General features: G+C 40.9%; 3 protein-coding genes across 7 annotated transcripts in view; 2 read left to right on the forward strand and 1 right to left on the reverse strand.

Annotated features, from left to right (window-relative positions):
• Positions 1–40: 40 nt before the first annotated feature.
• Positions 41–5,013, forward strand: calub (calumenin b). 2 transcript variants are annotated; one of them, XM_054775322.1, is made up of 7 exons: positions 41–102; positions 954–1,202; positions 2,019–2,212; positions 2,283–2,449; positions 2,524–2,584; positions 3,735–3,934; positions 4,046–5,013. In XM_054775322.1, exons 2-7 carry the CDS (start codon positions 973–975, stop codon positions 4,148–4,150), a joined length of 957 nt encoding a protein of 318 aa, XP_054631297.1. In that variant the 5' UTR covers positions 41–102; positions 954–972; the 3' UTR covers positions 4,151–5,013. The 2 variants fall into 2 exon arrangements, with proteins under 2 accessions (XP_054631297.1, XP_054631298.1); XM_054775323.1 differs by lacking the exon at positions 41–102 and adding an exon at positions 125–454.
• Positions 5,014–7,580: 2,567 nt separating this feature from the next.
• On the reverse strand, positions 7,581–15,167 carry LOC129180926 (cadherin-related family member 5). The gene is made up of 16 exons (XM_054775321.1): positions 14,989–15,167; positions 14,820–14,910; positions 14,545–14,759; positions 13,417–13,473; positions 13,244–13,336; positions 13,080–13,166; positions 12,886–12,996; positions 12,639–12,809; positions 11,921–12,011; positions 11,746–11,852; positions 11,468–11,668; positions 11,251–11,382; positions 10,446–10,524; positions 10,165–10,355; positions 10,059–10,079; positions 7,581–9,253 (listed from the first exon to the last, which is right to left on the reverse strand). Exons 2-16 carry the CDS (start codon positions 14,872–14,874, stop codon positions 8,405–8,407), a joined length of 2,460 nt encoding a protein of 819 aa, XP_054631296.1. The 5' UTR covers positions 14,875–14,910; positions 14,989–15,167; the 3' UTR covers positions 7,581–8,404.
• Positions 15,168–15,589: 422 nt separating this feature from the next.
• The window catches only part of kcp (kielin cysteine rich BMP regulator), a 33,387-nt gene continuing 22,421 nt past the window's right edge, over positions 15,590–26,555 (forward strand). For 2 of the 4 annotated variants that reach the window (XM_054776117.1, XM_054776119.1), the window contains exons 1-5: positions 17,066–19,601; positions 20,094–20,617; positions 21,517–21,589; positions 23,480–23,745; positions 23,817–23,985. In XM_054776117.1, coding sequence (XP_054632092.1) covers positions 19,514–19,601; positions 20,094–20,617; positions 21,517–21,589; positions 23,480–23,745; positions 23,817–23,985 — 1,120 coding nt within the window. In that variant the 5' untranslated portion in view covers positions 17,066–19,513. Of the gene's footprint in view, positions 15,793–17,065; positions 19,602–20,093; positions 20,618–21,216; positions 21,303–21,516; positions 21,590–23,479; positions 23,746–23,816; positions 23,986–26,555 lie in introns of those variants that run through there. The other 2 variants (XM_054776118.1, XM_054776120.1) reach the window with 2 other exon arrangements.

A 26,555-nucleotide genomic window follows, 5' to 3' on the forward strand; every position in this document is an offset into this window, starting at 1 on the left:
GGACTCCTATTGGCCAGTAAGCGCTCAGGAACCGGAAGTATATGGGTGTGTTTCCGGGAGGTGGGTCTAACGCCACATCGTCGAACTTCTCTCAAGACATTGGTAAGTACTCTTGGAAAATGTTGACCTTAGATATAGAAGTTGTTAGCTTTAAAGGCCATGTTTAACATTTAGGGATCGGCATACACAATATAAGAAGTTATTATATGTGTTACATATACTAAGTGGATGTTTACAAAATGTTGGTAATGCTACGTTAGGGTTACCGGTCAAATGTAGCACCTAACATTGAACATAACGGTAACTCGGAAATACCCCGCTACAAGCCCAACGTCAACTGGGACAGGCTCCAGCATACCCCCGCGACTATAGTGGGGATAAGCGGCATAGAAGATGGACGGTAACTCGGGAACGAACTGTTGGTCCTAACTGGGAATAGAGTAAATCTCTCAAGGTCTGTTGGCTTTTCTATGGCATACCTCGTTTGGCACGTTTTACAACAGTAGCCAAAACGTTTTGTCCTTTGAAATGTCTTATTAGAGTTGTAGTGTAATTCTTGCTCACTTTGCGTAATGACGTTTTTACAGTTGTCACTGTTGTTAGATGCATAGAAAAAAAGAAAACAATAGATGGAAAAGTTCAGTGGTGTCAGAATATATATACAGCTTTCACTTTCAGAAGTAACTACCGAAAACAGATCTTTTCACTGATAGACTTCTTGAGATGCCTCTGTAGACGTGTCAGCAGTAGTCGGATGTCTAGCCTTTTGTGGTTACATCATTATGGCATCACTTGCCAATATCTGCTTACCCTGCACACTTACCGTACAATCTAGGGAATTGCATCATGCACACAACTGGAAAAAAATGGCCCGCAAATTAGCGTACTTGCTGTGTTGCTTCACCTTGCCGTCAACCTCATAATTTAACACAATACACCGTTTACAACTCCAGGGCGAGAGGGTCTGCATACATGAGCAGGATGGAGCTACGGCCGTTTCTCATGTGCTTTGCGCTTTGCGTGGTTTACGCCACAAGCAAGCCTACTGAGAAGAAGGATCGCATTCACCATGATGAGCCCCTCAGCAACAGAGAGCATGATGACGGCGAGAACTTTGACTATGACCATGAGGCCTTTCTGGGACAAGAGGAGGCCAAGACATTCGATCAGCTCACTCCGGAGGAGAGCAAGGAGCGACTTGGGTAAGCTCACTAAGCCATTTTTAAATTAATTTCAGTTATGTAAATCTATAAACTAATCTATAAATGCATATGAGTTGCTGAGAGATGCTGTCGCCAAGCCAAGATTCCAGTCACAATAATCTGACTGGACGCTTAAGGCGATGAGCTGCACTGATATGTGATTTTTGGGGCCGATGCTGTTGCCGATATTGGGGGCTGAAAAAAAAAGCTCATATCTGACATATTGGCCGATATCCAATATATTGGACCATAACCAATATGTCGGCCGATATATTAAATAAGAGCACCTGTCTCACGAGGAGTGCGCCACAGACACACACAGGAACAGAGTGACAGAATCTCCACACAGCAAAAAAAAGTTAATATATTGATACATATGCACTGATGATTAATCTGCATTGGACTCTTAATGATGACATGGCCTTTGAAGCTCTTTTGGGAGGATGTCCAATATCTCCTAACCAATAATTGTTTGACCTTTTTAAATAGCTCATCTGTCCTAAAAAAAAAAAAGCACATTTTGTTCTTTGACGATTCAAGAACAACAACAATCAGTGTGCTCACACAAAAGAGGCAGTTAATGTTTTCCTTTAACACAGCTCATTCACCTAGGACACGAAAAACAGGTACTACTGGTACTTGGTCAGCCAGGGTACCCCGAGCATGCCAAGTTGAACAGGTGACGTAAACCACTGCTGGTAAATTATTTTTTAAAATGTGAATCCACAGAAGATGGTGGACGTTTCCACCACATACACCATGTAGGTGTTTCCCCGTGGTCGGCACTCTACTGAGTGTTTGTTGTTCTTTCTGCAGCATGCTGGTGGAGCGTATAGATGAAGATAAGAATGGCTTTGTGACTGTGGAGGAGATGAAGAAGTGGATCAAACACGCACAGAAGAGGTGGATTTACGAGGATGTGGATAGACAGTGGAAGAGTCACGACCTCAACGGTGACAACGTGGTGTCGTGGGAGGAGTATAAAAACGCCACATATGGATACATTCTCGGTAAGATCATCATGGGGAGCTAAAGTTTCCTGAACACTGCTGACGCTCACTTGAACACATTTGACGTCAGATGACCCCGAGCCTGATGATGGCTTCAGCTACAAACAGATGATGTCCCGTGATGAGAGGAGATTCAAGATGGCTGACCAGGACAATGACATGAAAGCCAACAAAGAGGAGTTCACAGCCTTCCTTCACCCTGAGGAATATGACCACATGAAAGACATTGTGGTGCTGGTGAGCAATAAATACCACCCCCAAATAACCAGTGTTGCTTTTTGACATTGGCCTACATCCTTTCCTCCCTGTAGGAAACTATGGAGGACATCGACAAGAATGGAGATGGTTTAATTGACCTTGACGAGTACATTGGTAAGGGGCCATTTATATAATGTGATCAATAGAAAATTGATCAAAATTGTATAATTTGTGTGGCCGAAAACAGTTGAGAAGTGAACATTTAGGAAAATAACATTGTTATTGTTTGTGTTGAAAAGGGTAGCGCCTTTGTGTTTGACTGCAATGTAACCTTGAAGTTGTTTTTGGAAGTTTCTCATGTAGTAGATGAAGATGGATAATTTATTTATCCCCAAGAGAAATTCACGTTTCCAGCAGCTCTGCAAAGTGTCCTAATAAACATAATCACTTAAAAATAAAACAAAGCAAAATAGGAGAGAGAAGAAAAATAGAAAACTATAGAACTAATAGAAAAAATAGAATAGAATTCATCCATTCCAGATTCATACTGTTCAATCCAAACATCATAAAACTTTCAATTATAATCGTAAGTAGGGGTGCATCAATCTTTAAGAAGCCTGACCTGCCGATACCGATTTTTAAAAAAATAACTGACAGGATACACCTTAAATGTTGGAATCTTGCTTTGTTGAAAAACATTGAAGAATACCCGTGAAACAACACAAACTTGTTGTTTTAACTGCACATGCTGTCCAGACTACTAAATTGCTCTTGAGTTCCTTCAGTCTTTCAATTTTTTTTAAATTTAAAAAACAAACAAATTAAGGACATTTGCAAATGTTGATTGGTGCAGGTTTACTTGTAAGTGTAAAAACAAGTTAACCACACTTAATATTAGAACTTTAAAAACATACACAGTCCCGACCTAACATGCATGTTGGGTTAATTATCGATTCTAAATTGTCCATAGATATGAATGTGAGTGTGAAAGTTTGTTTCTCTATATGTGCTCTGCGATTGGCTGCCGACCAGTCCAGGGTGTACCCCGCCTCTTGCCCAAAGTCGGCTGGGATAGGCTCCAGCATACCCCTGTGACCCTAATGAGGATTAAGCGGCATAGAAAATGGATGGATGGATGGATGGATACACAGTCTAAACTGTGATGACGAAAGGTTTGCTGATGTCATGCATGTCAAATTGTCCCATTTTTTCTAGAGTAAACATACAAAGTGTCCAGCAGGCTGTTAAAATGTGTAAAGGGAAATGTTAAAATGTTGCAACATGAAGAAAAGCTGAACCTATTCTTCCCTTCCTGCGGCCTCAGGTGACATGTACAACCAGGAGAATGATGCCACAGAACCTGAGTGGGTGAAGACCGAGAGAGAACAGTTCAGTGAATTCAGAGACAAAAACAATGATGGGAAAATGGATAAGGAGGAGACCAGAGACTGGATCTTGCCCAATGACTACGACCATGCAGAAGCCGAGGCCAAGCACCTGGTGTATGAGTCAGACGCAGACAAAGTAAGTTTGAGTCCTTCAGTGGTACCTGGGGTTCTCGGGGCTCAATATGTTTTGTTGCATGACGTTTAGGTACAGATAGTAATTTATTTAATTAAACCCTTCTTTTGTCAGGACGGCCAACTAACAAAGAGTGAAATCGTGGACAAGTACGATCTGTTTGTGGGCAGCCAGGCAACCGACTTTGGAGAAGCCCTGACTCGACATGATGAGTTCTAAAATGTACCCGTCCACAAAGACCTTTTGTTCTTAACTTCTTTTGACAGTGGACTTCTCTCTTTTTTTAAACACAACGGGGTCACCTTTGCTGTGGACAGATAATTTATTTGATTTGTTGAATGTGTCCCACAATACACACACTATTTTTCCAAAAGAAGTGTTCGTGCTTGAGTCTTGGTCCAGTTGGGCTTCCACACACTAAACGTTTGTCTGGTGCAGGTCAGTTGAGAGACGAAGAATTGAGATTTGTTAAATAAAACACAGGTAAATAAGTAAGCCACAGCATGCAAGAATTGTTTGGTTCCTTTTTGCAATGCACTGGACATTAACCTTTCCAAAAGGAATCATGTGATCAGATCCAAAATGAATGTTGTTTGGTGCAAGGGCTGAATGCTAAATTTTATAGGCTACAAAAACGGATTGCATTTAAAGTTGGAGATGCATTAACACCTTATTGTTACTTTAAGGCATCAAAATGTATGGACAGAATTATGTTCTGTCCTGTCTCATCACCTCATTTTGAGTGTTTTGTGTGTACAGTATATATGTCTTTTTGATGACTGATGTGACTTTTTTTGTATTATGCTTTGTGTGCCATGCAGAATTCACTCAAAGAAGCCTTTTTCTATGACAGTTCTATAAAATATTGCTATGCTTATATTATCACTAACACCATTTAGAACCACTGTTGATCATTTTTTGTTATTTTGTATAAAGCACACCTTTTTTTTTTTACCGGCTCACTGCAGGAAAAAAAAAATCTCTAGAGACTTTACTGTAAATATATTAAATGAGCTGATGATTGATTAGGTCAAGTTTTTGTGATTGAGAACATCTTAATGAAAATAAAATTGGGTAAAAATGTCTGCTGCCTTGTTTTGCTATGTCATAGTAGAGACCACTTCTTTTACATATTGAAGTTGGCTTTTTGTGGCATTTAAACACCAATCTCAACAAAAGAATACCGATATACAGCGGAAGTTGTGAAGTGAACGCTAATTCAAAGCAGACTCCAGCCTCCTCGCTTGTCAGCAAATATAATGTAGATTATATTGGGTTTTTATTTACTATCTAGCAGTGGGCCGCACGGTGGTCTAGTGGTTAGCATGTTGGCCTCACAGCCAGGAGATCAGGAAGACTTGGGTTTGAATCTCCATTGGGCATTTCTGTGTGGAGTTTGCATGTTCGCCCCGTGCGTGCATGGGTTTTTCACCACCGAAAAAATACAGACAAAAGCTTTTGCTAGCAAGATATGTTTGGATGGATGGTATTGTTCGCTTAGAAAATCCCCCAGCTGAATCCTCTAGATTAATCAATTTTTGCAGTCTGATTTATGGTTGTTTACATCAATTATTGCAGTATTTTATGTTTTCTTTGATATGTTTTTTTGTATTTGTTTTTATATTACAGTGTCCCCTCGTTTATCGCGTGGGATAGGTTCCCAAAATAGTCGGCAATAAGCCAACTTCATTTTTTTTTTTTTTTTTTTTTTTTTACAATTTTTATATATGTATTAAGGCTGTAAACCATACACTTTTCTCAGACAGGCATTAACATTTTCTCAGTGCTCTCCTGTTTAAACACTCTCAAAGTTCAAATTTTCGTTTTTTAATGATCAACCTACCAGGTTGGACACATGAGATTTTTAAGTGACTTGCATGTATTTCACTCCTCTGACTGTGCCTCTTCGTCCTAGCCCCGTTCGGCTGTAGCATTTTTGTATCCTTGTTAAAACATACTGCTCCTGTCATATTTTCCTCAGTTAGCTTCTCCTGGTTCTTCTATTGTTTGCAGTATTGGCGGTTGGCAAGCAGCTCACACTGCTAGTTTGGTAGCCATGACCACAACAAGAGACAGCAGGAGATTGATTGACAAAGGTCTACAGCCTTCAGCCAGGACTCTGAAGACAATGGGCAGACAGAAGAGAGAATAGAGAGCGACACCGCTACCTGTGCTAACGCACACGCAGCTACCCACAATGCAGTTCTTCTCAAAGGGCCAGGCGCGTCCTGTAACAGCGTTTATTCGCTGTAAAAAAAAAAAAAAAGTGAACCGCGATGGAGCGAGGGAACACTGTATACATAACCGGATTTGACACTTATGTCTGTGGCGCATTTTACGCATGTGCTACGTCCATTGCATATGTTTTTACGTAGCTCAGTCTTGGTGAATAAAGACAATAAAAACATCCGCATGCTAGCAAAGTCTTTTATTTTAATAGAGTCACCAATAAATTAACCCCCCAATATATTACATATAAGAAGTATGGTTATTGACCATTTATGTTCATACATTTAAAAAATAAGTGATGTAGATCTCGCGCATTTGCAGAACAGATCATGTTTCCGGTACGGATCGCGTAGTGACATTCCCCTCTTGCTGAAGCTTGGCTAAGTCACCCATACACAGGTCACGCACCTGGTGGTAGCATAGCAAGCAAATAGTGCAGAAGCGAGGCGCATTCACGGACATCGGGTCATCTGTCATTTTTTTGGCATTTTTTTGCGACCCAGAACCGCTGTGGCTCGGTCACGGCCCACCAGTTGAGAATTTCCAATTGTCAGTAGCTTCTCTGAGTCTGCGTGTATGTGTACGTGCTCAAACGCGATGGCATGTGCCTGTGCACAAACCGTGAGTGAGTGACAGCCATTAACGCTACTCCCCCTTCTTGGCCGAACTGAATGAGATTTGTTGTTCGAACGACAAATCTCATAGAAAAATAGACATTTTTTTTGTGAACACTATGTAATCTGGAGCCAAGGAGAACTAGTACCTTTAAGTCTTTTATTGTTTTTCCAACCTTTAACTTGTTTTTACGCTTGTCTGACTACCGCAACAGTGTTCAACTTTAGACTCAGTTAGTTCTGTCACATTTTCCTGCCTTGGAAATAATAAATATCCTGTTTCTTTTTAAGCCGCTGACCCTTTGGATTGTTGCTTTGGGTTCATCTTCTCACTATCTCTTTCCGGCATGTTTTTCCTCGTTCTACGTGAAGGACTGGGACATCCATCCTACAGTGAATCCTACACATTTTAAATGTAATATACTGGTCATCTCTTATTGATATTTTTGTTAAACCAGACTCCATTATTTCACTTTATGAAAACAAAAAAAACTGTACACCAAAATAAAACTATGCCAAAGGAAGTCTTAGGTTAATCTGCAGGAGCCAATCCATACTCCCGATGACTGAAAGTTTGAAAGCACACTGAGATGTAGTCACATGCTGCATTCACTGACCTCTGTTCGGACAAAGTAAAACAGTGTTATTCTTAAATGATGTGTAATAGCATGACCATTTTTCAACACAATTTAAATTAGTGAAAGGACAAACTGTGTGTCTACTTTCGGACAGTTGAGCTAAAAAAGCAACAAATGCTTCATAGACAGTAGATAGAAGCATGCAGGGTGCAAAAGACAGGCAGTAGAAAAAGTTATAAAATTGTCTTTAATCATAAAGTTAGAATTCTTGACCGTCTAATACATTCTTACAGATTACTTTTAAAGTGTTGTGTTCAAAGTCCCTCATGTGTGTCAGCTAAAGTAATTATACTGTAGTACAGTCGAACCTCAGTTAGCCCGCGGGTTAGTGTGTTTTTTGGTTAATGTCGAAAATTAACACCACAATTTTTCTCCGGTGAGCATACAATATGGCGTGTGTCTTGTCATGTTGTTAATACACTGTGTGAGTCCAGCTGTGGAAAACATCCTTCCTTAGCATCCTATGACATCATCAGCGGTTGACTCTCAAAGATTGTTTTGAGAGTTAACCGTTTTTATAGTATGACGTTTTTATAGTTTTACATGCATAAAACAATTGTAAATGCATACATACATTTTAAGGTTGCCAAACACCACAATGTGGCAGCAGGCCCAGTCATATCAAGAATCACATGAAGGTAAAAGTAACCTTAAATGTTCCATTTATCTCATCCATTCATCATTTATATGTATTTCTATGCATTTACATTTTTTGCATGTAAATCTATAGTTGTGAAAGTATAAAAACGTGTTTTGTTTTAACATTTTTGGCTTTCTGGAACAGATTAATTGGATTTACATGATTTCTTATGGGAAAATTTGATTTGGTTAGCATCCAGTCGGACCTACTGGAACAAATGAATGCCACTAACCAAGGTTCCACTGTATGTTGTTAATGTGTCTGGACATCTTCATGTGTGGTGTTTTTACAGTCAGGTGTTCCTCACTTGCTCAGTGTCTACTTCCTGCATCCTCCTACGTTGGTCCCGACATCACTGAGTGAAGGTGAGAAAGGTGGGGTTACATTGAGCCATTATTCTCAGCAGCTCCTCTTCATCTGTCTCTAATTCACTCTCACTGTTCTTGTCACCATCTTCATCACCCAGAAATCCGTTGTCCTCATCTTCATTGTGTTCTGGCTGATCCGGTTGGTCCAGGGATGTGCAGGGCTGGTCCTCCTCTGCGCTCCATCTCCGCTCTGATGGTTCGGGGGATGTGTCGACGAGGACCAGCGTCACCTTCAAAGGGGCCTGCTCCGGTGTGGGTGGAGGCGTGCTTGTCTGTTTGGCGCGGGGCGAGGACGGTAAAGGGGAGTGCAGAGGGTTTGTGGTGGACGCAGTGTAAGGTTTGTCTATCTCTGCTGAGGCGATTCGGCCGTGACTGCGTGGAACACTAGCTGGAGATGACAAGGGGGAGGTGCTAGTATGGAGGTCACCAGGGTCATCGCTAACGTTTCCTCCTGAGTCGAGACATGTGCAAGGCGGAGTGGCGCTGTCATCATAGGCGGCAGGGCCAGAGCATGCATCCAGTGGAGGCATCACTGAGCTCTCTCCCATATCATGTGTGGGACTCATGTCCACAGAGGCTGGGCGGAAGGTAGACAAGCAAGAGAGGCTTCTTGTGGGGGTGGAGATGTTGTTGTTGAAGGTCATGGTGCTGCCACACATAGCTTCAGCCAAGCTCAAGGTGGCATCAAGTGGATCTGACATGTTATTGGACTGGACTGGCCCTTGGTGACATGGAGGGTCTTTGCCTGAGAAGCTGAAGGAAGGATTGCACCTTCCATATTCTTCATTGGTGAAGGCCATCTCCACCTGGGATGTGCCACTGCTCTGACTCACCTGATGGAGCAGCACACAGGTAGGAGGAATCATCCCTGAAATCCATCCATCATTCATCATTCATGAGCCAGTTCATTCATCCATCCAACCGCCATTCGTCCATCTCTCAGTCATTCATCCATCTATCCATCACTCAATCAACCATTTCATCCATCCGTAATTCATCCATTCACCGCTCAGTCATTCATCCATCTATCCATCACTCATTCACCCATTAGTTCATCCATCTGTAATTCATCCATTCACCGCTCAGTCATTCATCCATCTATCCATCAGTCGTTCACCCATTAGTTCATCCAATCCGTAATTCATCCATTCACCGCTCAGTCATTCATCCATCTATCCATCACTCGTTCACCCATTAGTTCATCCATCCGTAATTCATCAATTCACCGCTCAGTTCATCCATCCATCAACCATTCATCCATTCTCCTGATAGTTCATGCATCAGTCATTCATCCATTCACCCGTCAGTTAATCATCCATCTGTCAGTGATTCATCCATTCGCCCATCTGTATCCATCCATCCACTCACTAGTTTTTCTGTCCACCCATCAGTCACTCATCCGTCCCATCAATCAGTTTATCCGTCCGTCTATTCATCTATCAGTCAATTCATCCATCTGTCCATCAGTCCATCAATTAATCCATCTATTAATGCATTCATCCAGCCATCATCCATATGTAAATTCAGCAAATCAATCTATCCATTCATTCATCCTTTAATCCATTCCAGTTTAACAATACAACGAATGCGTGGATGGCAAGTAGACTTTCAAAAGGTGAAAACATGAATAAAACTCACCAGTTGGAACCATCGAAGGCTCTGAGGAACGATAACACAACAGCTCAGAAAGGCAAACACGCTTTCCAACAGAAAGAGACCAGCTAATAATGATTCCACATCTCACCACATTGGGGTGTTTGCCCTGGGCCACACAGCCTCTCTCCAGGGGGTCAAGCTGCCCCTTATGTTTCCTCTTCATCCACATGACCAAAGTCACAATGCAGCCCACAACGCTCAGAAAGCCTGTGCTGAGAAACAACGCTTTGCCCAGAGTGCAGCCAATCACACGGTCGTCTGCCAGCGCGCTGGGAGGAACTGTTACGTTCAAGCACACACACATACTGTACATACTGTACTGTACAGGCTTGTTTTACCTTGAGACCAGTGATGTGAAGCATTTCTTACTTATTTGCCCATCAGAGAGCACCTCTACTACCACAGTCGAGGTGGTGGTGTCGCCTGACTCCTGGTCTCTTGCCATTACCTGTCACATATTGACATTTAAACGTAGCATTCATTCCAGTTTAAAGTACAGTAAAAGCTAAGCTCCAATTAATGCTTCTTTTCAGCGAACTGCAGCCTCTCCTGTAGTCCCCTCGAGCAAAACAAAAACGAAAAACTCCCAGAGTTCAAATTAGCGCCGGGTCAAAAGACATTGCCTTTAATAGTTTTTTATTTTCTCCACAAGTTGGCAGCAGCTGTATTTGTAGTATTGGGAGTGGTCAGAATCCAGCCGCCTTATCTACCTCTGCATGCAATTTAAATTGTTGATTGTGCTACTCAGCTGTCGGTATGAAAGTCTTGTGCGTTACACTTGCCCTACAGTTGTTTAAAATGAACACATCAGCGGCATTAATGCTGGCCGAGCAGTATGCACCTTTTCGCTATTACAACATTGGTTCAGTTGCTGCTGTGCTGTGCAATATACATGTTAATAAATGACCATGCAAGCACTCATGATAAAAGTTGAAACAATGAAGTTGTTATATATAATGTGTTATAAAATGTCATAAAAATCAGCACATATCAAATTCTCCAGTTATCACCTGCTTCCTATTAACACCACAGGCAGTTTCCGGTTTAGGAAGTAGTTAGAGCATTTACAGCATCCAGTGAGTGAACATTTTAGTATTTTTCATATTATCATCTGGTCAGCTAAATGTGAACTCAAGAGACATCTCTGGAAGATTCACACTTAGACAAATGTTACCTGGAGCAAGTGTTTTTGGCGCGGTTTGAGCTGGTTGGCTGTGGCGATGAGAAGCCCCTCCTGTGTGACCCTGTAGACGTCTGTGTGATTGGATGTCGGACTGAACGTGAAGTAGATCATTGGATTAAATCCCTGCGGATAGAGAAGATAGGGACACAATGAAACAACTACTTTAAAGAACTTAGCCAATATGGTGTGTGCTGTTGTTTGTACCTACATGTTTAAAGTCCTGGTCCTGCACGTGTAACATCAACGCCCGGTTGCCATAGGTATAAACCAGAGAGGCAGGACTCTTACCGGCTGTCACAAAGCCGTAGTACTCAGCCATGTCGAACACCGGATTAAACCGGTTCACTGCAACCACACGGACCATCACCGTGGCAACAGAGTACTTCCTGGGGTCATCGTCCTGGTAAGCCTGTGTGCGGGACACGCACAGTGAGTCCAATGGGAAGTATCCTGTCAAGCTCGTATGTAACTTCCGCCAATCCATACCATGACTTGAAGATGAAGCGCTGGTGTCGCCAGTCTGTCCTTCACCGCACGAGTGAATCTCACCTCTCCTGTCTTTCTGTCCATCAGGAAACGTCCGTGGTCGTCTCCTAGAGTGGAAACCAATTTCAAAATTACAAGTACTGTTCATTGAAGTCTTATCACCTGACTTAGCTACCTGAGAGGATGACATAGCTGACTGGGGCTTTGAGTCCTCGGTCTCCATCCACTGCATGAATGGGACCAGGAGAGAAATCCAGTACTAAGTCCTGCAGCACAACGCAGTATTGAGTAAGACGAGAGAAAATGTATGTGAAAGAATCCTTGCCGTGTCGAATGAAAATTCTACGTTTTGTTTGTGGAGCGAAACCGTGGAGCTACACTGTTGACCCAAATGTAATTTCCCTAGAAAAAAGTATGAAAAAGACAAATTGTCTTATTTTCAAGGTCTAGACATTTATTCGTGCAAACCAGCAGGGGAACGCAAATGATTTCTACCCAAGCTTTTCTTCCTGTCACTCACACAGACACACACACACGCGCACACACGCGCACACACACGCACACATACACACACACAGCAATGAGTGACAGGACATACTGTAGATACTTGCAGGAAAAAACGTGTCTCAAAGGTTATTAGCAAGTTAGCAAACAACAGAGAAGTCATAATGCTAAATATAAGATTGTGTCAACTCATCAAGGAAGTTATTTCACTTATATTGAAAACATGATTAAAAAATACAGATTTTGTATTTTTGTTTTTGATTTTGTCTTAAAAATATGTTTCCAAAAACAGGTCTTGAATACACAGGGTCGTCTAAACAGTGATTATAATCTAAAATGAAATACACAGAAACATTTTGCAAGCCTAATCCCACTGCAGTATAACCGACCTCTTGTCCCTCCGTGACATTGACGGTGTACACAGGACTGGTGCAAATTCGATTGGTGTCATCCTGAAACAGCAGCGTGCAGGGCAGGAACTGAGGGTACTGGTCGTCTCCATCCTGGACGCTTATGGTGACGTTGGTGCTGGTGTTGAAGTGCTCGGCTGTGTCCATTTCCTGTCATGGCAACAAGTGTGAACTGGGTAGACTGGTTGTTGTTTCTAATCAATCATGGCTATCAAGTGGCACCTACAGAGGCATGAATGGTGAGAAAAAGCTCAGTTTTGGTTTCATAGTCGAGAGAGTTGGCAAGCATCACCTCACCGCTGTTTGGAAGATCAATCGTAAAGTAACTGGCATCAGGCTGCAGAACACCAAGTATATTATTATTATTATTATCAACAATGATGCTAGCTTTCTTCTTCTTGTGGTGAAAGGAGTACTTACTGATGATGGGTCAATAGAATAAAAGATTTTGTCGTTATCTTCATCACTTGCCCGGACTGTAAATGCAAGTGTATTCACTGGAGTGAGCTGGAAAGCACGTCACATGACAGTGTCAAAAAATCCTGTTTAGTGAAAGAGTGTGTTCACCTGTCAGAGTGGCCTACCTCACTGATAAGAACAGAGTGCACCGCATTGTCTGCAAACTCAGGTGAGTTGTCGTTCTCATTGAGAACCTCCACCATGATTCTGGAAACACTCTGGAACAGCAACAGAAGACAACCGATTGGTTCACTTTGGGACAGTACACTGAGGAGTGGAGAAGAAATGCAAAGTTCACCTGGAGCACGTCATCCACATAGCACGACAATTCAGCCATCAGGACGGGACCCTGCACCTGAAAGACAGACAGCTTGCTTTGTTTTGTTTTTTTTTTAGTTGAGGTGTTGGTTGGTTGACGTAGTAGTGATTTGATTGTTTGGTTAGTTGAATGTTCGGCAGGTTGTGAGTGTTGTATTTTGTAGCTTAGTTAGTCAGTTAGTTTAGACATTTGACGTTTTGTTAGTTCATTTTTTTTCTGGTTAATTGTTGATAGTTAGTTGCTTATTTGGTTGATTAGTCTGACCGTTAGTTGGTTTGTTAATTCTTTTTTTGCTTGTTTATTTAGATGTTGGTTGGATGGTTGGTTGTGTTGGTTAGTTGCTTGTTTGGTTGGTTAGCTGTTTTGATGTTGGTTGGTAGTTATTTAGTTACTTATTTGGTTTGTTGATTAGCTATTTTGTTTGGATAGTCATTTTTTGGTTAATCAGTTACTTGCTTTGTTACTTGCTTTTTTGGTTAATTGGTTGTTTATCTGTTTAATTGTTTATTTGGGTAGTTAGTTCAGTTACATATTGCATCGGTTTGTTAGTTACTGGATTGACTGGTTGGTTATTCAATTAGGTTAGCCGTTAGTTGCTTTGCTAGTCATTTGGTTGGTTGGTAGGTTAGTAAGCTTTTGCTTTGGCTTTTGGTTGGTTTGTTGCTTTTTTGGTTGTTGCATGTTTGAATGTTTATTAGGTGCTTGGATGGTTGATTATTGATTTTTTTTGTTTGATCAATTGGTTGGTTGATTGAATATTACACTAACTCTACTGAACACATTTTCAAAAAACATTTCCTTTGTAGTATTAGCATGACATCTACCAAATGAACACAAACGTTACTTTCTAATGCCACGTGAGTTTTTCGATTCCTGTCCTGACTTTTCAACCTGTGAGTGGTTGAGAAAGGAAGAGAGTGACAGCTAATCTAGTTGACCCTTTGACTTTGGTGTCAACAAGGGGCCACCTCGGAGGAGGATAAGAGATTCTGCTCAGTCCAAGAATGGCCTCTTTAAAGCTTTAACCTCTGATGTTATGTCATAGGTGAACACTCAACTGGCTCACTTTAATAGCACAATATCTTTAATAGCTTTAAGGAGAAATACCTCTCGGTCGAGGACTTTCTCGGGTGATGTGTTCAAACGTATGATTCCTCCATCTAAGAAGAACCAATCAGCATCTTTCCCTTGCAGACTCCATTGAACCCCCTCCACTGGGGTGTCGGCCATGAGGTCTGCCACCACTTCTCCACACAGGCTGTTTTCCCTGATGCTGGCGTACACATCCTGACCGTCCAAACATCCGCCCCATCCAGACATACCTGTGTGTGACACAGAAGGTTTACAGGTGCATTTGTGTGGAGGGAATATGTGTGATGTACCTGTGACTGCATGTAAACACAGGACGAGCATCAGCTTTAGTTCCTTGATTGCCATTCCTGAGCTCAGACAGGTTTCAGGGTCTCGATGAACCTATTGTTGACCAGGAATAACACGCTAATCATTCCGCGTCTACTCAAGACAAGATACTCCTCCTATAGGCTGACTCACCTGCTGTGGTCAAATCCTCTGTAGCTTGTTTTTCTGCCTCCATATCCTCCGGCCGTGTGACGACGGGGGCTGCATGGCTGCTTCACAAACCCAACTTAAGGACCCACAAGTTGCACAAACACATGCACTGCACCCCGTACCCCCTGGCCAGGTACATTAAAAAGCAGACAGCAGCTTATGGAGTGTATCCAGGGATAAACGTCAGCTCAGGGGCTAAAGCCTCAGCGGGCGGGGCTTACCTGGTCAGGGGGTAAGATGGAACCAATCAGATTAGAGCTGGCAAGAAACAGACACTGAAGGCCCAGACTGTTGCCACAAGTGAATTTTGGAGATTTGTCTGGCTCAAAGACATTTGGACCTTGATAAATAGATTGTTATGCAAATGAGCCAGTCCACCTGCACAGGTAGACGTCGATCAGCCTGGCTGAATTAATGAAAAGCGCTCTTGTAGCTCTTGTACAGTGCTACACGTTTGTGTTAGAAAATAGCACTAGCGCCTGCTGGATGCAAACTCACTAATGAGGACTGACAGGGGATTAGCTATCAAACATCCGCCATTTACTGTACCCTCTGAAGATTAACCCACATCCTTTTACACACTTGTCCCAGCACATACACATACACACATACACACACACCCCAACACCCACACACCCACACACACACGCACACACACACACACACACAGTGTCTTCAAAGACAAGTGATGAAAGCAAGACTTCTTTTGGTTGGCGCAACGTTCTCCGTTGTCATGGCAACAGACCAAGACCACACAATGCCTCAGGAAAACCAACATACCTTTAGGTATACAGGTAACACACGTCATATTTGGAGTGAACATTAATAATGCACCTGATGTGTTGTTTTTTTTGTTTCATTTTCATTGGCATTCAGCTTCAGTGTTTGATGGTGCTGTGATGACATTTGTCCACCTGATGTCAGCAGAGTTCCGGTTAGAAAGAATTTTAAGTAGTGCGCTTAAAATTACAGTAACAGTACAGTACTCATACCCTGGCCAAATTCTGAGTTAAAGTTCATTTGGTTAATTTTTAATATGAATATGAATCATCCGTCTTCTACGCCGCTTATCCTCACTATGGTCGCGGGTGTGTGGAGCCTTCCCAGCTGAGTTCGGGGCGGGGTACATCCTGGACTGGTAGCCAGTCATTCACAGGGCAAATATAGACAAACAATCATTCATACCTATGGACAATTTAGAGTCACCAATTAACCTAACATGCGTGTTTTTGGAATGTGGGAGGAAGAAAACCCGGAGAAAACCCACGCACGCACGGGGAGAACATGCAAACTCATGCCCAACGGAGATTCGAGCTTTTATCTTGCCGATCTCCTGACTGTGTGGCCGACATGCTAACCACTAGACCACCGTGCGAATGAATCATCATATCCATGACAATTCTGAGGTAATTCTGAAGTAAAATCTTTTGGCAGTGGTAACTTTTAACACAATCTAAAGCAGTAGTTCTTTTTACACCAAGTACCACCTCAAAAATATTTGTCTTTGCAAGTAATTGGTAACTGGTGATTGGCTTGTGGCATCGTGGAGTTAAGCAATACTATTTCAGAAAGGGAAATTTCAGGGAATCATTGGTTAACAAATGTGTATTGTGCCATTATTACACACATATTTCATGTATGTATACTGGATGTATATTGCTTGTCCTCACTACTCAAGTAGGTGAGCTTGAACCTATCCCAGCTGGCTTTAAGGCAACGGTACACCATAGACTGGTGGAATATTCTAATATAATTGTATTTTTATTTTTTAAATATGGTGTTCTTGTATACCACTAGATACAGCCCACTTCCTGTCACACCAGTGGTACTCCCACCACAGTTTGACAATGAATGATATAGAACTTTCTAATCAACTACATTTAGAACACTGGATATGCCTGTATTTATGAAGATACAAATCATTTTCCCCACAAAGCTTTAAAAAATATGTTATTATTTTATGGTATGTTTAACAATGCGTCTGTGTAGGCTCTCAGTCGTACAGGAGTTGTCCATCGAGGGAAAGGCTTCTTGAGACGTCATCTGTACTTCTGTGAAGAAGGTGTCGGACGTTTCGCTCCTCATCCGAAGAGCTTCGTCAGCGAACTAATAAGTGCTGGTAGCCTAGGCCTTAAATACAGTACGAGTGGGCGGAATTGGTGTGCCAACACCCTCCTCCTATTGGTTCGTTACACTAAGCCTGGGCGGAGTAGTGGTATAATCCTATCCTGCTATTAACACCTCCGATAAAAGGGAAGTGTCACTCCCTGAATTGGGTATGAACGACTCTGATACTGGCTTGTTAGCATCTATTGTTCTGGCTCGGCCCTGGCTTCACCTCATTTGCAAGACTAAGAGCTGTGGGTTTTGGTCTCAGTAACCTGCTGAACACAGGGTCCAAATTAAACCTCAAACCACCATTCCGATTCAATGATGGGTTCTGTTGTTTGACAAAAATAGCTTCCTTTACTCCTCTTTCAAACCATCTGTTTTCTTTGGCCAAAATCTTTACCTCGCTGTCCTGAAAAGAGTGATTGGTTGCTTTAAGGTGTAGATGTACTGCTGATTGAGGACCACTAGAATTGTCCCTGCGATGTTGATAAAGCCTTTTTTTGGAGCATTTGCTTAATTTCCCCAATGTAGTGCTCTTTCATTCCTCATCTTTACAGTGGATGGAATAGACCACATTGCTCTGTTTTTGGTTTGGAGCCTTGTCTTTATGATGCACTAATTTTTGTCTCAGGGTATTTACTGGTTTGAAATAGGTAGGAATTTTGTGTTGCCATAAGATCCTCTGGAGTTTTTCGGAGACCCCCGCTACATAAGGGACTACCACTCCTCTCCTTTTTGCTTCTGTGGGCTTTTGGGTTTCTTTCCCTACTCTCTTCTTTTGACATTTGTTAAAGGCCCACCGCACTGACGCACTGACGAGAAAGGCCACACACACTGACCAATACCTGCTTTTTGAATCAAACCATCCACTACAACATAAACTAGGGGTTATTAGCACCTTCCAACATAGAGCGGAACAAATACCAACTAGTGCTGAGCGAAGGAAAAAGGAGACACAACATGTCCAGAGAGCGCTCTCAACCTGTGGGTACCCGCGGAGCGAAACGTCCGACACCTTCTTCACAGAAGTACAGATGACGTCTCAAGAAGCCTTTCCCTCGATGGTATGTTTAAGTATTTAAAAATTATCATTAAATGTGTATGCACAATTATTATACATGAAATTGTAATATATAGCATATTTAATCAAATAAAGTTCAATGCATCACAAGAGATGAAATCAAAAGGCAGCAAAAGTTTAGACGTGCAGTGGTTGGGATTGTGCACAGTTGGACTCTTTCCATAGCAGTCACACTTCAGCAGGCACTGGCTCACATTAATATTATGGAGATTAACTTCAACCAAATACTGTGTATACTCTTACATGGACAAGTCTATTTCTGTCCATCAAGGCACAGTACTCTGCACTAATGTACCCTTAAGGGCTTTTTATTGCACTTTAAAGTACTTTTACATGTACCTCAATATAGCATGTTTATTTTTTTGTTATTGAAATCTACAATAGTCCACCTAAATTTTCACAAACTATAAACCTCTAAAGTCACGCAGAAGATGCATAACCTGAGCAAAGAGTATCTCTCAGTACAGTATTTGTTTTAGCACCATGAAAGAATGCTAGTGATGACAACCATTCACCTGACATGGAACTTACTGTGACTGAGGAAGCGGTCCTGGCTGCTCAGTACAATATGGCTGAAGCGACAATAACTTTATGCTAATAGCATTAAGTAGAATTATGAATGTATTGTTTCTACATTGTTATGTGCAGCTGTTGACTTGTTTTTGCTAATAAGTGGACATGCACGACCCAAGTTGTTATTTTTCCTCCTTAATCTCATGGTTAACTTATTTTTTACACTTGAATGTTACTTTGTGCAGTTCATATTTTTTTAGGGAAAAAACATGTCTATGAAACAGGGAAAAAATAGTTTCTTGTGCACAGGCTCATGGCTCCACTCCAGTCTCCACGCCAGGATTAGCTGATAACCAGGGGGATGGGGGTGAGAGAGAGGAGAAGGGGGTGTATGAGAATCAACACCACTGGCCTGTGATGGGTGGAGAGATTCTCTTACCAAAGGAGGGGAAAACAAGACCAAGGGAAGAAAAAAGTGTAGAAAGTGCAGAGACGAGAGGTTGCGCTGCATCTCTTCCCGCAGAGCCCCTCAGAAAGAAGCAGACTTAAGGCAGAAAAACAGAGCAAAAGTTTACTGCGTGTGTCCCTCTGAGGAGAATGAGAGTGCAGAGAAGAAGTGCATCCAGATGTTTTATGTTCTCACTACAGGCACAGTCTCTGCACAGCTCTGCATGCTCACAAGGACCAGGAACATCTTCACTTTAAACACGCACCTCCACTGATATCATTGGATATCATGCTTTTTCTGTGAAAAGGACTATTTTTGTTTCTCTGTTTTGAACTGTTTTTGGAGTCCACAGAATGGAGAGTGTCAAACTGCTGTTGTTGGACATATTGTGGGTCGTGGCAATGTCTGCACAAGGACTTTCTGCTCCATATCACAACAATGGTAAGTGCCTTTTTTTAATCAATACTTTGATGTTATTGCAAAAATACTCCTGTTTGTGTGTGCAGTGTATACTACAACCTTCCTTGCGCTTCAGATCTAACTAGAAATGCACATTGTTGTAGATGACCACAATGTATCCCACTGGACATTCAAAAGAATTACTCAGGACAATTCATTAATGTTATCATCAAATATGGTTGAGGAAATTAGAGTAAAAAATATCCCCAAGACATGGCTTATGGTGTATTTATTTATTTATATATTACAAAATCATTATTCTTATTTTCAAATAGTATCATTTGTTAATTATGTTTTATTTATTTTTTTATATTTTGTATTTTTTATTTTCACTCGTTTTTTTATTTTAATTATTTTGTGCCAAACTCTTTCACACCATTAACACAAAAACTTAAAAAAATACAATTACGCAGAATGGTTTACAGTATGCTGTTATGTAGTACAGTATAATCAGTGTTTTATCTCTTTTCCTAGTGATTGACCTTCTGGCAGCTTTAAACATGTCTCACCCAAAAAGCGGACTGTCCAGACTACACACTCCCACAGGGGTCGTGTATAGAATCCGCCCCAAAGCGCCTCACTTGACCCTCCCTCAGGAATATTCCCAGATGCTGCACTCCAACCTTCAGGGAAGCATGGGGTTACACTTTGTGGGACACCAGTTACACGGCATCAACATCACCCTTTTGTCTCTCTCCACGTCATCCTCACCCATTCTTCAACTCATCTCGTCCACTCTGGAGGACACTCTGCGTGTGGACTACCAGGCGGAGGGAGGCGTTCAAGGCTTTGTTTTCCCCAGGAGAAACCCCTTCTCCTCGGGGGAATGGGTACAGTTGGCCGTCAGCCTGGAGCCAAGCAGGCTCGTATATTTTGTGGACTGTCAAGAAGCTGAAGTTGTACTAATAAAAGAGGAGGAGAAGTTCAATGTGGAACTACCCCAAGATGTTGTTGTCACTCTGGCCAGCACACCAGGGAACAAAGACAGCAAGTTTAGTGTACGTTTTTGCGCACATCACACATTCCAACACAGATCTGTGTGACTCTCTTAAAAACACTAACGGTGATCCAATTGTAAATATTTGGAAGTAAAATATACAGAAAATGACACTCTTCCGTTGGGTAATCACAGCAGGGATTCATATTTGAAATCCTAATTACCGTCATGTTTTAAGAGACTCATTTCTTAAACAGAAATCCGAAATAGCTAAACAAATCGTATATTAGGGATTGCAACAACTGGTCTCTGGATGGAAAAAAAAGGTCATGTGGTCCGACAAGCACACTGAGTTTTAAGAGGGGACATACAAAGTGAGACAGACTGAAACAACAGAGCAAAAAAACAAAAAAAAACAAAGGCAATGAGCAGGTTTATATCAATCATCAGTGGATTTTTAAATTTTCTTATTACAGTTACAGTTTCTTATTACAATCTGTAGCTGTGTGTTATATTCAATGTCTTTATTAAACCAGGCTTTCCCAAACTTTTTCAGCTCAAACTCCAATTTAGAAATATAAAAAAATAAATAACATCAATCCTATGTATAAATAATCAATAACAAATTCTTCTTCTTTTCCTTTCGGCTTTTCCCTTCAGGGGTCGCCACAGCGAATCAATTGCCTCCATCTAGCCCTGTCTTCTGCATCGTCTTCTCTCACACCAGCTACCTTCAGTAGTAAATAGTCAGTAGCAAATAATTTTGTTTTTTTCAAATTGATATATTTCATTTAAAAAAAGAAATCAAATATCTCTTCTACCTTGTGTGCCTGCCTCCAACTTCTAGTATTTTATCCTTGATCATTTGTTTGGCTATTGTTTTGGGCCAGACCCTAATTTTGGGATAGTCTGTATTAAATCCATCAGGTGTAAATGTGTTTCTGTATCTCTTCTTTGCAGGGTCATTTAAAGAAAGCTGAGATTTCCATGAAGGCATATCAAAAACGCCCTTGGCACTGTGACCATGTTGCAGGTAAATAACCCACTCATGCTACCGTCAGTTTACGTTGGTGTTTTATCCGAAAAACAAACAACATAAAAATAAAAAAACAAAAATGACTCGACAAAAATTCACCAAATTTGGAGATATATGCTTCCCATGAAGTCACAAAAAAAGCACAAGCCAAATTTTTATTTTGTACAATTCTTCTTTTTAAAAAGACAAAAAAGGCACATTTTCATAGGATAACATTTTGACAGAAATGCCTGACGTTGAACAGTGACCAAATGTTATGTCTGTCAGTTGTTTTTACCTGAAAAACAACAGAACATTTTTTTGTATTAAAAATGGAGTAAAAATGAAGTAGGCGATACATACTTTTCATTCCACAGCAACTACTTGTATAGTGTATGTTAGAGACAACATAACCTAAACATGTAGTGCTGTCGATCTTTTGTGAATTGTTTGTGTTTATTCAAAAAGCAACAAAAATTATTTTCTTGATGAGCCAATTGTTTTTGCCCCTCAGTCAAAAAAAGCAATGAGGAGCTACATGCATTTCATTGAACAGCGACCATACTGTATGCTAGACCAGGGATTCTCAACTGATGGGTTGCAGAGCTGTTTTCAGTGGGTTGCGAAAAAAAAACAAAACACTGTATATGATGACCCGATGCTGGTGGATGCACCTGGCGTTGTTGTCTGTGCTATTCGCTTGCAACAGGGCCCATGCCATGTTCATGGCCGACTTTGTCCAGCTTTAGAGGGAAGGGAAGGAAATTGAGCTGGGACTTAACGTGCCCTTCGTCCAACACACAGCTGCAGATATCTGCTGGAGACATAAAGAGAGGACAGCGTCTCACCGCTGTAGCTCACGTTGTGTTGCGAACAGTCCATTTAAATATATGATATTTGAGAGGTTTGAGTTTCTGCGATTTGGGTCTCTGCTAGTCAGTGAGCATGTGATAGTGGGTCCTGCAGCCAAACAGTTGAGGACTACTGTGCTATAATACTATCTTTCTGTATAATCAGGCTTGTGTGCAAGTCTGCACATGTGCATTTACACTGCAGTCTACGCTGTTGTGTTGTGCAAGTGTGCTTTAGTGACTGATTCCTGTCATTTCCTTGCTCTTGTTTACATTTTGGATACGCTTGTCTTGCCATCAGCAGCTACACAAACAGTGAAATCACCTTAAATTGGCCTGGAATCTCCAAAGGCCTCAAGCAGAAGGTCCAAAGAACATTATGTTCACTTTTGGTGCTTCAACTATAATGGTAATGGTAATGGTTTCATTTGTTTGGAACATGCATACAAGTTACATTGGAATACATCACTTTGTACAATTCACAGTTCCACATGTCCAAAAAAGAGTAGGAAGAAGCAAAGCTTATTTAATCCTACCCCCTCTGTGTTTCACATCAATTATAAGACATTTGTTCACTTCCTGTATTCCAAATGCACTCTTTGGCATTTTTTAAATACATAGGAAAACGATAAGGCAGTATAACAATATGTTACAATTAGAGTCAATCACTGTAAATAATTTATATAACAGTCATAATAAATAATAACAAATGTATCATAATAACTGATGAAAAGGTTAATAGTTGACAGAACATAGTTGGATGATGAGCGAGTACAAACAATGTACTCACAAAGAAATGAAGAGTTAGCAGTCAGTGTAAGAGTGGTTAGACATAACATTGTACAGTATGTACACATTGGTTCAGGACTCTTCTTCATTGTACTTTGTAAACATCAATTGCGTGTACTGTTTCTTGAAATAGCTCATGTTAGCACATTGTTTGAGCTCTTTACTCAATCCGTTCCATCATTTGATTCCACATACTGATATGCTGAAGGTTTTTATGGAGGAATGCTTCTTTTTTACTCTTTTAAAACTATTTTGTTCCATCCTCTAGATGTTCTTGTTGCATCCAAACACATGCAGCACAATGCCAGCATCCCAGTATTGCAACAGAATGTGTCTTCCACCAGTAAAGCCACTCGGACACCTCTCCAAACCGTTCATTATCCTCACAACATCCAGAGTGACCAGCTGCAAAGAGGAGTGGTCCTGGGGCCTCCAGGACTTCCTCAAGGGGGGAAGCCTGCTTCCCAAGGCCTGAGCAAGCTGGAGACCAGGCTGGAGGATCTGGCTCGTATGGTGGACATGCTCAAAGCTCAGGTTGAGACTCCATTTTCATTTATGACATTTTTTTCCGTGTAAGCATTACACACTAAATGTGTTGGTGGCAGAATGAGGAGCTTCAGTCACGAGTGCGCCACCTAGAGGGATGTGAGTGTGTTAGGCGGTCGTGTGTGTGGGAAGGTCGAGAGGTGGCGGATGGACGACGCTGGCAGACTGACGTCAACACTGTGTGTGTGTGCACATCTGGAACAGTCACATGTCAAGCTAACGTAATAGGTGGGTTTGAAATGATGCTAATTAGCTTGTCTATGTTTGCCTTACTTGGCTCGCTTCTTCACCTTTGTACCTTCGACCCCCCCCACCCCCAACACACACACACACACACACACACACACACACACACACGCACCCACCAGTATACCTGCATACTCTTTTTAGTTATGGTTCAGGTTTGCCACATTTCCACCCAGTGAACCCACCGCCCTCCTGTAACAAGTAGAGCATGAGCTGGTGATTCCATATTTTGAGTGGAGAGCGGAGTCTGGGTCACAGCGGTCATCAGCTGCTTGGCAAGCTGACTTTTTGGAGGACAAACTAAAGATCAGACAGTATTACTATGTAGGGACTTGTTATAACCTATTAGGTTCCTGTGAAGATGTATTTTTATAAAATCTTCATTAAATTGAATTCTTGATTTTGAAGAGTTTTAATTTTATAAAAGGAATTTTGTAAAATTACAAAAAAATGTTACAATATTTTGAGAAAAAGAGGCATTATTTTATTTTATTTTATTTTTTGAAATAAAGCTGTAATATTATGTGGGCAAAATGAGTTTTTTTTTTTTTTACAAGAATAAAGTCATGACATTATGTAAAAAATATTGTTGTTTTACAAAAATAAGTCCCAATTTTAAAATAATAAAGTTTCAACATTATGAGATAAAAAGCTATTATTTTTGCAAGAAACATGTTGCAATTTTACAAAAAAAAGGTCCAATTATTACACGAGAAAAAGGTTTTGTAATTTTGTTATTTAAAAAAAATTAAAATAAAATAAAGCCTTATAATAATAATAGTAATAATAATAATAATACAGTTTATTTGTATAGCGCTTTTCAAGGTAGTCAAAGACGCTTTACAATGGAACATAAAAACAATATAAAGCCTTAATGTTAAAAAAAAATAAGCCAATACTGTATTATAAGAATAAGTTGTAACATTACCAAAAAAATAACATTTTATAAAATATATCATTATAAAGACATTGTTTTATAAAGCCATAGTGTTAAGAGAAAAAATAATCAATTTGTAGAATTGTGGGAAAAAGGCATAATTTTGTAAAAATAATGTATTATTACCGTCAAAAAAAGTACGAATATATTTTATAGAATTTTTTTAACATGATGAGGAAACAAAGCATAATTAATTATACAAAAATAAAGTAGTAAAATTAAGAGAAATTGTTAGACATTAACAGGAAAAATGTGCAATAAAAAAAAGTAAAAATTGTAAATATTACAAGACTATTATGGAACATTATTGAGAAAAAAAGCCCTAATTTTACAAGAATAAATCATAATGTTATGAGAAAAAAAGGTGAAATATAAGGAAAACAAATATAATACAACAAGAAAAGAAGTGATCTTAAAAGAATTAAAGTCAGAATGAGAATAATAACTAAAATAAATATAACATTCTATCATATCACTCTATCATTTTGGGGGGATTATTTAGGAGAAATAAAAGGGAACGACACAACACATGCTTCCCATGTGGCTTGGATTGGCTGCATGTAAACCCTAGTTTACCCATATTACTAACAGTGGGACTTCTGCCTCTGGGCATGTTGCCATGGCGATGCATTAAAAAACATTCCATTTGGCAAAAGTTTCCAGACAGTGTATGTAAGAAGGAAAGCTCTGATTTTGTTCTACGTGAACAACTTCATCCAGAGTCCCTCACATTGTCTGCCTCTGGCTTCTCTTCCATGTCGCCATTAATTGTTTCTGTGTGTCGACCAAAGTAGACTCCAGATGCACAATGTTGATACACACACACACACACACACACACACACTGGCACAAACACACACACACTTTGATCTCATGCACGCTTGCCTTTCTAGAGGAAATATGTGTTGGCTGCAGGCCACTCAATAGTCTTCCTCTTAGTCTGTGATTACTGCCCACTCTCCCACACACACACACACACACACACACACACTGAGCATGAAAGTAATTATCTCCAGAAAAATCCAAGCTAAGCAAAACCAATTTGGTGTGCTCCCCAAGTGAGCCGTCTCTAATTCAGAGTTCCTTAGAAAAATGAAGGAGGCGGGGCTTGTTATCTGATCTCATTTAGAGGAAATCCTCCATCTAAAGTGCGACTCCTCCTCGTGGTTAGCCCAGATCACGTTTCATTCACCCTCAGCAGAGCAGACAGACACGCCGGTGGTCTTTCCAACACTTCTGGTTATGTTTCTTGCGCCATAAAAGTTGATGTGTTTTGTCAGAAGAACATGCCATGATGTGTATGACATCAGACGCACGCTGCCCTGTCATTACTGCATCCAGATGTTCCCCAGTGACCTAGTGAAAATGTGCTGATAGACTCCCAAAGTCTCACTCTGCTTGGGTGGGGGGGATGAGACTATTATTTCCACATTCCTTTTTTTGTGGACCAGCAGTGCTCTCACTCCTGCTACTCGTATCACCCTCAATTCTCCCGTGTTTATATTCCCCTCCCCAAACCGATTTTAAATATTCACGTTTATCATCTACTATTAAGTGTGAATATGAGAACATTTTCCTATTTCCTGAGCTACACAGAGTCCTTAAAATCCTCCTG

Source organism: Dunckerocampus dactyliophorus, chromosome 5 (assembly GCF_027744805.1).
Source record: "Dunckerocampus dactyliophorus isolate RoL2022-P2 chromosome 5, RoL_Ddac_1.1, whole genome shotgun sequence".
Classification (NCBI taxonomy): Eukaryota; Metazoa; Chordata; class Actinopteri; order Syngnathiformes; family Syngnathidae; genus Dunckerocampus; species Dunckerocampus dactyliophorus.

What these genes read in the sequence shown, in the direction of transcription:
- calub (XM_054775322.1), top strand. Translation starts at nt 973, where the DNA reads ATGAGCAGGATGGAGCTACGGCCGTTTCTCATGTGCTTTGCGCTTTGC. An exon ending in TGAAAGACATTGTGGTGCTG is followed by an intron (nt 2,450 to 2,523) that starts GTGAGCAATAAA and finishes TCCTCCCTGTAG; the next exon opens with GAAACTATGGAGGACATCGA. An exon ending in ATGAGTCAGACGCAGACAAA is followed by an intron (nt 3,935 to 4,045) that starts GTAAGTTTGAGT and finishes TTCTTTTGTCAG; the next exon opens with GACGGCCAACTAACAAAGAG.
- LOC129180926 (XM_054775321.1), bottom strand. Translation starts at nt 14,874, where the DNA reads ATGGCAATCAAGGAACTAAAGCTGATGCTCGTCCTGTGTTTACATGCA. An exon ending in ATGTGGATGACGTGCTCCAG is followed by an intron (nt 13,337 to 13,416) that starts GTGAACTTTGCA and finishes TTGCTGTTCCAG; the next exon opens with AGTGTTTCCAGAATCATGGT. An exon ending in TTCTCACCATTCATGCCTCT is followed by an intron (nt 12,810 to 12,885) that starts GTAGGTGCCACT and finishes TTGCCATGACAG; the next exon opens with GAAATGGACACAGCCGAGCA.